This window comes from Trachurus japonicus, chromosome 7 (assembly GCF_045865225.1).
Source record: "Trachurus japonicus isolate A0001 chromosome 7, Traja_1.0".
Classification (NCBI taxonomy): Eukaryota; Metazoa; Chordata; class Actinopteri; order Carangiformes; family Carangidae; genus Trachurus; species Trachurus japonicus.
In genome coordinates, this window is record NC_140913.1 from 17075660 (window position 1) to 17086853 (window position 11194).

Below are 11194 nucleotides of genomic sequence, written 5' to 3' on the forward strand. Positions count from 1 at the left end.
TGAGAGTGTAACTGATTGCTGGAAAACCTTTGATAAGATGCTTGAAAATTTAACACAACACAAAAATTAAAACAATTCTAATGTTGTAAAATCATTTGGTCACATGTGTCTGTATCAACATTGTGCATACGAACCAGAAGAGGGCAGCAAAGACAATTGAATGACATTCTTTGCCTCTGTGCTCCCTGTGTATGCAATGCACCGATGCATAATAGATATGATTTTAATATCAGTAGGCTACACTCAGATGGTACTAATTTTAGGATTGCAGTTCAATCAAGTATTTTTTAACAGTCACTGCTCTTTAAAATACTACTGGGTAACACTTTATTTTAAGGGGTCCTTGTTCCTGTGTATCTACCTAATTAATTACAGTGTAATTACCTATATAACCGTATGTAATAACATGTACTTACATTGTAAATACATAGTGTATTTTAGTGTACTTACAGGTCCTTGTTACACTTGTAATAAGAAATGCTTGTGCAAAGAGAGAGGCCACTTTGGCATTTCTTATTACAAGTGTAACAAGGACCTGTAAGTACACTAAAATACACTATGTATTTACTATGTAAGTACATGTTATTACATACGGTTACATAGGTAATTACACTGTAATTAATTAGGTAGATACACAGGAACCTTAAAATAAAGTGTTACCTACTACTGTTTCTAATATTGTCCATTTAATAATTATAATTCATTTTTTAATTTTCTCATTTCATTAACATTTCTAAATGTTTTGCTCCCCTTCATTAACAACAACCAGTAGCTGCCCCTCTTCAGGACTGTGAGCGAGTTGAGGAGAATGTACCACTAGAGGACGAGAGAGACGAGGAGGTGCAACCTGCTGGGGATTTACCTGAAGGGCTGCAGGACATGACTGACCAGATGGAAGAAAGAGCAGAGGAGGAGATTCCTCCAGGAACGTCCCCACCACAAGTACCTCCAAAACATTTGCCCCAGCTGAGTACTGGAGACGGTGAGTGCTGGGTTTTTTTCCTCCTTTGAATATGTAGTCAATAAAAACTGACAGGCTGGCAGTAGTAAAACACGTCCCTGTTCACTTTGAACTACAGATGGTTTTATCCATCTGTAGTTCAAACTGAGCTATACAACAACAAAAAAAAGAAATGAACACAGATGTTTCCTTACAGAGCAAAGTGTAAAAATCACATGAAGCACATTTACAACCTCAACATGGCTGAATAGAGTGCCAATACAACGGTGTAAAAACATACTACTGTATAGCTACTCATAAAATTCTGCACTCAAATTTATAGGTGCAGTATTGTCTGCAAAATATAGCTAAAACATCAAACGTGAAGGTTGCCACTGTTCTCCTGAAGCGTAAGGGTAAGATAAATCTAAAGGGATGTGAAATGTTGTCGAGTGGAGGGGAAGGAAGAAAATGCAAACAACTCACATGACAACACGCCCTCGTCAATAAGGTTGGGAACCTTGTGTCTTTTAATGTAAAATCTTCATCAGATTACGAGTTCTAAATGTTGTGACATAAAAAGCACGATATACTGTATATCCCAAATGAGGATAAAAAATGTGAAGTAGCATAAAATGAAAACAATGCAAAGTCAGTGGCCTGCTTTGTTACTTCCTGTAAATGAGTATAAAATGACATATTTTATAAAAGTGGCTTTGTCCCCACAAATAGACATCTAGGTTTGCTGAGTCAATGAAAATTATGTGCTGAAGCTGCTTTGCCAGGTCACGGTGACACAACACATTATAATGTCATTTTGTCTTTGTGCTACAGTATATTCAGTCTAATATGAAACACATTGCTGTAGAAGAGAACGTGCAGTATATTATTTAGACATAGTAGGCCTTTTTTTGTTGTTTTGAAAAACAAAAAAACCTTCAACTTTCTCATACTAAACAAAAGTGCAGGCCAGGTGAATTCCCATGAGGTAAAGTGTGTTTCTCAAACTTAAGATCAGTAAGATAAATGACAACTCATATGAGTGAGATGACAGTTTATTTTTTAACCACCAGTGCATCTCTCCTCATCCCTCTCTTTCAGACTCGGGTCCTGTGTCGCTCCCCACTCATCTGCCCAACTCCTACCTCCCCAAGGAACCTCCACCCAGGGCCACAGAAAGCATGGCTTCAATGACCCTGCCTCTACGAGGGCCCCTGGCCAACCCCTCGGGGTCCCCACATCTAGCAAACATGATGCATCCTCCTATGCCCCCTAGTTGCATTATGGAAGAATTGCAGAGAGCCTTCGCTTCTAAGAACAGGCAGGAGAGGTGAGCCCTCTGGTTGACCCCATTTATCTGTTTATGGCAGCTGTGTTTTCTCTCACTGATGTTAATGCTAGAGATGGCTCTAGAGAAGATTCAGTCCTTTCCGATAGAATGTGATAATATATATTGGGTGGCAATAATTTCCTCTTAAATCTAAAAACAAGTGCTTTAAATCTCAATCTCATCATTTGTCCATAAACTTGCCATTACATTAATCCTAAATCTCTAAACCCTCTTGTTTAACTTAGTGTCCATGAAGGGTGTGAGCAGGGCTCACCCCCTCGGCTGTGGTGCTCTGATGGGCGGCTCTCTCGCTCATGCAGCTCTGAGAACCAACACACCCTGTCTTTGGTGGGTGGCTGCGTGGGAGGTGGACCCTCCGACTGGCCCAAGAAGGAGGCAGAGGAGAACAAGGAGAACGTGCGGCTGGACCAGTGCTTCTCCAACACCTCAGGCCTCCCCAATGACCTGGACGGCTGGAACGAGTCGGTCATCTCTGGTGGGTCAAAGAGCTTAAAAGAGCATTTGGACTCTGTACTGTACCATATTGGACTGTAAAGAAAGGTTAAGGACAGCATCTTGCTTTTGAGCCTTTAGCAGCACCTCCAAGACTGAAACTATAAGCCAACACATTAAGTATCATAAACTGCACTTACTTTGAATGGCCAGGTCCTGGTACAAAAATGTTTTTGATCTTTATGGCTAATTTCCTCCTTCGTGACATCTATATCTATAACATCTATATATTTTTATACAACTTGTGCAAATTTTATTGAGGGCACAGCCAGCATGCACCAGATTCTTGGCTTTTCTCACGCTCCTCTCTTTGACCATTTATCGGCTGGGAGTTAGTAGGTTTTCAGAGCGGCTCACTTTGTGCTTCAAAACCTCTCTTCAGAAACAGATGATGAAGGTAGTGGGATGACCCAGTCCCTCGGTTTGTGTGTCGTATCAAATTAGCTTGTGGATTTAATGGACTAATTCTACTAATCAATGTTTCCATCTTAACAATGGGTTGATTTAATGTGTAATTTGAAAAAGGTTGCTTGTATTTCATAACTGTAAAGTTTTGGTTTACTCTTGCTGCTCCCATCACTCTCATTTCAAACCACAGCAGGTTGCAAGCTCCCACAAATCCTCTGTATTTTACCTGTCCAGCATCAAACAACAGCCAGACAATACTGAGAACTATATGTTAACACAGTCGAACAGTTCACATTTACCTCAGGAGTTGGAAAATATAATAATGGATCTTAAACCAGCCTGAATATTGAACATTACAACACAAAACATTCAAATCATGCAGCTTTAAATTCATCCAGAGTACAGTCAAATACAGTAATATTAATAATAATAATAGCCTAAATAAATCTGCTGACAGAGTGAACCAAGGGCTTACTGGGGCCTTTGGAGATCTGTGACCCTGGGGGCATAGCCTGGTTTTTGCAAATGGTAATCCAGCTTTGGCAGTTAAACATATGAAGAGCTACATGCCACAAAGTAATATGGATGTGCCACATCCTCAAAAACCACTGAAGCTCTGAGTCAGCATTTCACCCTAATGATTCCTGTTTCACTTCATTTTGAATGTGCTGCAGTACAGAGAAAAAACGGAAACAGCATCTGTGTCCAAACACTTCCACACTACACTCTAAATAATATTTAGTAAGTGATGATATTTAACATCCATTGTTGAAATTAAAAGGTTAGTGGCACTTCTGGGATCAAGGATTGAGAGGCTTTATTCACTAACAGTATGTATTTGCATATTTTTGGATATGAAAAGGAAGAAGACTTTGACAAAGGCATACAAGGCTGATAATAAAGGTTTGCTGTGTTTTAATGCATGTATGCACTGTTGCAGGCACACTTCCTCGCAGGCTAAGGAAGGAGTTGCTGGCTGTCAAGCTACGAAACAGGCCCAGCAAACAGGAGTTAGAGGACAGAAATATCTTCCCAGCAAGAAGCGACCAAGAACGCCAGGAAATTCGCCAGCAGATTGAAATGAAACTCGCCAAGTAAGTGATGACATCTTCTCTCCATTACTGTGTCTGTCTCTGTTGTATTTGCAATGTATTTGTTGAGGTAAAGTCAATTAACATTACGTTGATCATTGTTAAAAACAGGTTGGATAACGCATGTCTTGTGATAGAAATATACATTTCTTTTTGTCCTGGCTCTAATATGACTAATATGTGCATGTATGTATAAATCAATGATGTTCATGCTATTTATGATGCTCATGCAGGGAAAACCTAAATGTTTACAGTAATACATAACACCCAGCAGTAGGTGGAGGTGAGATAAGAATCGGATCTAAACAGAGTGTTTTTCATGGACTTGGACTTATGTTGTGTAATCTTTTATTGCTCAGAGGAATCAGTTTTATTATCATGCTTTTTACTCAAGGCCAACCCGCATAATGGGAAGCCTCTCCATCTAGTGTGTAACTATTTTAACCAAAACTGGGACACTTCCAAATGGTGAGAAAGTGAGCTATCAACTCAAACCAGTGAGTGGCCAAATAGAATAAATTCCCAGAAATCTTTTGGGCTAGAAATATGCACATGCATCATAAATTCCTGGATGCTTTTATCACAGTTCCTGGAGCGCAACAAGTACAGTACAGACAGACGCTGCTCCCAGGAAATCTCTTTGTACAAAACACACCACTGATGTTTGCATGCGTTGGTTCCCTGCCAGCACATTAATAGAACTGGCTTTTCTAATACAACTGAGAAAATGAATGTCCAAGGACATGACAGCAGCAGTCTTGTGTGTGCTAATGTGTCATAAGACCCAGGTTCTTTTAACACCAGAGCATCAAACAGGGGCACACCATAGCGTTACATAACCTGCTGTGCAAGAACTCGCAGCCAAGCACAGAGCACCACCCACACTTTAGAGAGAAAGATCTATCATGTGTCTGTGAGACAACTAAGAATACTGCCTCCCCTGTCTATTCTTAGATTGACTGGAAGAAGGTGTCTTATTGTTATTTGAGAAAACGTGTGTAGACGTTCACAAGTTTGCAAACCCGCTGCTTATGTAAAGGTGAAGATGGAGCATGACTGGAGCTTGCATAAGAGCTAGCAGGATCCAGACAGAGGTCCCACTTGTAGCACAGCAGTGAGAAAATCTGCTTGTTACACAAAGACCCTTTCTTAACAGCACATGATTTCATTTCAATTTCCTTATAAGTACAGGAAAAATTAATTACCTCAGGGGGATCTCTAAGGATCCTTAAAGCAGCTTTAATTGTCTGTGTCATGCTCCTATTAATGTGTACAACCTAAACCTTTGCTGGCTAGCTCTGTCTAATAGAAGACTATACGAAAAAAACAAAAAACATCTACAACATTATGTTGCTTTACAGTAGTATTATATAGTAGTTTTATACTCTTATAATCCTCACACTCTATACAAGTTATTTGAATGTTATTACTTGAATCATCAGTGTCAAGCATATGCAAGAAAAAAAAAGCATTTTCACCCTTCAGTACAATAATGCATATAGTATTTACAGGCACACTGCAGCAGTTTGGGGGGAATCCATTCCTGGCTAAATATAGCTCAGAATGATGAAGAGGGGGTGGGGGAGGAGAGGGGGCACAGACGTATCGGGAAAAAAAAAATCTCTATTTCACCAGTGCATGCATACTGAATCACAAAACAATCCATCACACCCTCCTCAGGAGTCCTCTGGGCAACTTCCATTTTTATTCAATCTCCTTTATTCCCATTTTTTCTGAAGCTCACAATATAAATCTACATCTCCTATCTATTTAGATTTCCTGTCAATCGGGCAGAAAATGCCATCAGGACTTAGCGTGGATAATGACACCTTGTCCATCTATTGTGCCAGTGATAGATGACCTTTCTATCTTTAGGCTCCCAACCTGCCGCTTGTGCTGCAGTCGCACTCTGCCGTTTCTAATCTTAGCTCATGACACTGTTCAATAATGCATCTCCCCATACACTCCCCGCTTTCCACAAATGTGTTGCTGGGGAGTTATATCAGCAGAAATAAAAGGGGGAGGGGCAGATGGGCGCCTGCTACTGTACTTAAACATACAGTAACGTAAAACATAAAAAGGATGAAAGCTGAGAAAGGCCAATTCTGTCTCCTTGCGCAGTTGGCAACTGAAATAAAAGACTGAAAGCCTCCGCCACCCACTCGCTGGATTTCTCCTTCCTTTATTTGGATTTTTCATTCTGCTGGCATAGTCAGCTTTTCTATTCTAGCTCGTTATCATTACATTTGAACATCCTGAGTGGCAAATGGAAAAACCCTCATGCCTGCAGGCGTTTATGCGTCATCGTGGTATTCTGGGGGTTACCTCTCAAAATCGTATTTCTGATATCACGCCCCTATAAAGCCCAGACGTAGAAACCAGTGGATGAGAAACTGGTGCAGTGAGTCAGTGTGTTGTCTCATACAGTGTTATACTTATCACAAATAAACCGTCCTCTGTCACCTGAGAGTATCACAGGGTAATACTGTATACAGTGATTCATTTGGCTCACAAAGAGCACGATCTGACTTTGTCACCATGACAGTCTTATTGACAGAGAGCTTTGACTTATTTATCTCACAGACAGAGATGAAAGAAGGTAAGCAGGCTGTTTCTAAAAATAGCCACATAGTGTATGTGAGGCACATACAGCTCTGTGGGCAATAGTGAAATCCCCATTAGTGTGTTGCTAGGGAGAAGTGAGGATTTCTGCAGGAAGACTCTATTGTCTCAAAGATACCAAGTGTTGTTGCTAGGCAACTCGGCGGCCAGGTCAATAATACAGTTGATGGTTGTATTCGCTAGGGCTTTGGGAGTGATTTTCTGTTTCATCTGTTTAAAATGTAGCAGTGCTAGAGCTCTGGGAACACTTTGTCTCTCCGTTTGTTTATTGGAGAGTCGTGAGGCAAAAGAGTCGTCATTTCAAGCTGTTCTCCTCCTGATGAGATTTGGAGATAGTAACACAAAGCACTCCTGATTTGATCAAAAACTACTATATTTGAAAGGGAAACTTAGAGGAAGCAACAGAAGAATTTTGTCAGGGTTTTTGTTTTCATTAAAATGCAAAGATTAAGACTAAATTCCAACATAATGATTATTTGTAAAATAATGCGTCTAAAATGTTTTTTTTCCGAAAACTTTCCTCGTGTTAATGTTCCATTTTTAATCTTATTTCTCAGAAGAGAATTCACTAGGGAAGTCAAACCACTGAATTATTCCTCACGCTATTTCTGTATGTCTCCTCACACATGTTAATTACAAAGAATTGCCTGTACTCACGCTTACACAACACATTAATGAGCAGAAACAGTGTTTGGGAGGGGTTGAAAATAACATCCTTCATTCCTGTCTGTGAACCCTGCGTTGTTTCTTCTGCCAGTGTTGATTTATGTAAATAAAGCAGATGTACAAACCTAAGATAGGTGTTTATTACATAATGCTGCTGAGCACTGGTGTGTTTTTTGATTATATCTTCTGAGACAAAATGATTTTTTAAAGGGTTTACAAAACTAAATAATTGTATTAGCTGTTGACAGTCAGCACAGATAAACACGTGCACGTACAACCAGGAAAGCTTTGTGTCCAGGTTTCAGTACGTGACCTAACTTTGATCTTTGACAGGACAGAACTATAAAGTGTCCAGTGTTGGCTTGGGTGAGGGGATGAAAGATAGTCCTGCTGCGTGGCGGCATTCGATCTACCCTCTCTGTCCTTTCCACCTCTAGAGGTGTGCCCATGGGTGTGCCACATGCCTTCTGGGGCTGAGCCCTGTTGTGCAGCTCACATTTATTATTTATACAAAGTATGAATAGTTCACAAACACAGGGGGCTCCAGGAAAACATTGGATTTTTGGAGACCTTTAGGATGCTTTGATGGGGAAGGGAACGTGACAGCTTTAAATAAATGGACTTACTGTGATCTGAATGTTTAAACTCAGTCATTATAGCAAATAGGAGACCTAAATCCTATAGGATCATAAAGAATGTCACGTTATTTTATCATTCTAAGTGTTTTCTTTGTGGTTATTTGTTGCTTCCTTTGAAATGTCCCTTTTACTGTACGTGATGAGAAATAAAATGATGTGGTGGTGCAACAACATTTGTAACACGACTGCTCCAGTAGCCCAGTGTAGATCAGGAGGAGGCTGGGGATGCCGTGAGTGGGAGCCAGTTAGGCTCCGCCTCTCACAAATTATGCATGTAGTAACCAGGGAGACTGGGGTAGTCGCGCCCCAGCAGCCCATCACGACCCAGTTCAAAAGCGCTTGTAGTGAGCGTCGGTCGGCGGATAGTAAAGAGGACTCTGCTGCTGCTGCTGCTGCGGTGCACAGTTAAACGCAATACGGCAGCTGCGCCTGAGATGCAGCATTTGGAAACCGAAAAATAAAATTGGTGGGGAATTCTCAACCAGGAGAATCGCGCTTCTTCGACTATTCCAGATGTGGGGAGCGCCGCTGCCCAAGCATCACAGCCGCGGTTTGGATGCGAGATGGAGACATAGGGGATTCCTTTCGAGAACGCGCACAGTGAAGAAACTACAGCCGGTTTAAAGAGGACAGGGAGGGACAGCTTCAGCCACAATGGTTCAAAACGTGGTTTTGGTGTTTCTCCGCAGGAGGCTGAGCCAGAGACCAAATGTGGAGGAGCTGGAGAGTCGGAACATCTTGAAACGTAAGTTCAAAACTACCGCCTCTTCACCTGATCACTAATATTAACATTAGGGGGGAAGAAGGCACCGTTCAATACACCGACCGCGGCAAGGAGATGCATTAATGATGGCACAGATTGCCAAGTATAGTACATTATTCAGCAGCAAAAGAACGCATGACTGCACACTCCCACTCTCCACTGTGAAACCTGTTAGAGGTGGGACTGGATATGTGCTCATTGTCTGACTGCATGACAAAGTTGTAGTGTTTTACAGTTTTACTTCAGTTCCTCAATGACTTGTGTGTGTGTGTATTATGGATTTCTAACGTGGTTGTTTTCTTCTTCCAGAGAGAAATGACCAGACAGAGCAAGAGGAGAGGAGAGAGATCAAACAGCGGCTAAATAGAAAGGTACACAAGTGAATGAGTATTTTGTTATGTTTGTTCCTGATAACAAATATCATCTATCAACTGTATGAACACTGTAGGTGTGAAAACACATGGAGACAACTGTATTTAATCCAATCTTGATGGCAGCTGGCTCTAAATTTTTGTCCCATTCCTTGTTCCAGCTCAACCAGCGACCCACTGTTGATGAACTGCGAGACAGAAAGATTCTGATCCGCTTCAGTGACTATGTGGAAGTGGCCAAAGCTCAGGACTATGACAGGAGAGCAGACAAGCCCTGGACTCGGCTCTCAGCGGCAGACAAGGTGAGTGTTTGTGGGGAAGAATGACAATGAATGACACATTATTTTTTTTATTTTAATAAAATGAACTCCTAAGTTTTTCCATCTTTTATGACATGCCACTTATTGCTTTGATTTATCACCAAAACAAGTCCACTATTTAGGTCTGACCGATAGTATGACCCTCTGTCCATCAAGACTATCAGCATCACATGTTGATATTATCAGCTTATCTAAATCCCCTCTTCTCTTTAGTTTTTTTTTTTTTTAGTTTCATTATATTTTCTCCTGCTGTCACTTTGCCGTTCAAAGGTTGCAGCACACCAATGGCTCAGGATGCACTTAGGGATGCACTAATGTTGTTTTTCCCGCTCTTCCCCACAGGCTGCCATCCGAAAAGAGCTGAACGAGTTCAAAAGCACCGAGATGGAAGTGCACGCCTCTAGCAAACACCTAACAAGGTTAGTGTTCTGAGGTGTATGTCTGTGTGTGTGTTGCGTGTGCTATTCTGGGCTGCAGGAGTCTAAATTTAGCTCTCCTTGCTCATCCAGAGAGCTCCGAGGAGCTAAAGATAGATGAGAGTGCTTCTGAATGCAGGGGGGGGAGGGGGGAGGGAGGCTGTCCTCTGGAGCTCGTATTGCCAGGCAACCAGGAATGATAAAATGCCACCTTGTCCTTGGCTAAGCTTGTTTGGAAAGCGGGGGGTCCTTGTAGTGAGTTGTAACAGTGACCCAGAGGGAGGATGGAAATGGAGTACACGTCCAGCCCCTCAGCACATTTAATGGCTGCGCTAAAAATAGCCCCACAGAACTGATTAATAGCTTTAATCATAGATGACGACAAAGGCACCTTCTGCTCCACAATTTGTACCCTCCCTCGTAACACATGGTTTCTCTGCGTGTTTGTCTCTGCAGGTTCCACCGGCCATGAAAGTGGGGAGTTTCTTCTGTGAAGAAATGCTGAGCATAGAAATTTTCCTGAAGCTTCTACAAGCTGCTCAGCGGTGACAGTTCAAAGAGCCTGGAGCCTTTTTGTCTTCAGCGTGTCTTAAACATTCTTCCAGCACCCTTGACTATCATAGCATCAGCATGAGGCCATGGGTGTGGGAGAGAAGATGACGGTAATGTTAGCGGCAGTGTGTCCTGGAGACTACTGGACGCTGCCCCACGGGAGCTGGCTGGTGGGAGAGGACTTTGGTGGAGCCTCTGACTCACGGGACAAGAGAGGAGGAAAAACAATCTTGTCATTCAGTCAGTGTTGTTTTTTTTGTTTTGTTTTTTTTATTTTGTACTAATTCATGGACTCCTTTGAAAAGGCAGTGTGAATCTGTGTAGTGGGAAGAAGTTGTGCATGTGACCAGCTTCACCTTTTCTTAACTGATGAGTAATGTGTCACTTGGACTGGGTAAAGACTGTGCAGTCTGGGGGAGGTGGTACTGGGGATGAATTTGATATTAACTGTACATACAGTATGTCAATCTGAATGGGACTGTCAATGTCTTCACTGAAAAGAGAAATACCTTTGTAAGCACTACTTGTCTTCAAAATACAAGGTCTTTTTTAAAAAAAACAAAT

The 11194-nt window shown here is 41.6% G+C and overlaps 1 protein-coding gene across 3 annotated transcripts in view; it reads left to right on the plus strand.

Moving 5' to 3' along the window:
- phactr3a (phosphatase and actin regulator 3a) overlaps nucleotides 1-11193 on the plus strand; it is a 30913-nt gene extending 19720 nt beyond the window's left edge. For 2 of the 3 annotated variants that reach the window (XM_085781623.1, XM_085781621.1), the window contains exons 4-12: nucleotides 770-982; nucleotides 2042-2270; nucleotides 2516-2766; nucleotides 4132-4285; nucleotides 8898-8953; nucleotides 9281-9342; nucleotides 9504-9644; nucleotides 10005-10081; nucleotides 10535-11193. In XM_085781623.1, coding sequence (XP_085637749.1) covers nucleotides 770-982; nucleotides 2042-2270; nucleotides 2516-2766; nucleotides 4132-4285; nucleotides 8898-8953; nucleotides 9281-9342; nucleotides 9504-9644; nucleotides 10005-10081; nucleotides 10535-10550 — 1199 coding nt within the window. In that variant the 3' untranslated portion in view covers nucleotides 10551-11193. The remainder of the gene's footprint in view (nucleotides 1-769; nucleotides 983-2041; nucleotides 2271-2515; nucleotides 2767-4131; nucleotides 4286-8897; nucleotides 8954-9280; nucleotides 9343-9503; nucleotides 9645-10004; nucleotides 10082-10534) is intronic. The other variant, XM_085781622.1, reaches the window with a different exon arrangement.
- The last annotated feature ends 1 nt before the right edge of the window (nucleotide 11194 follows it).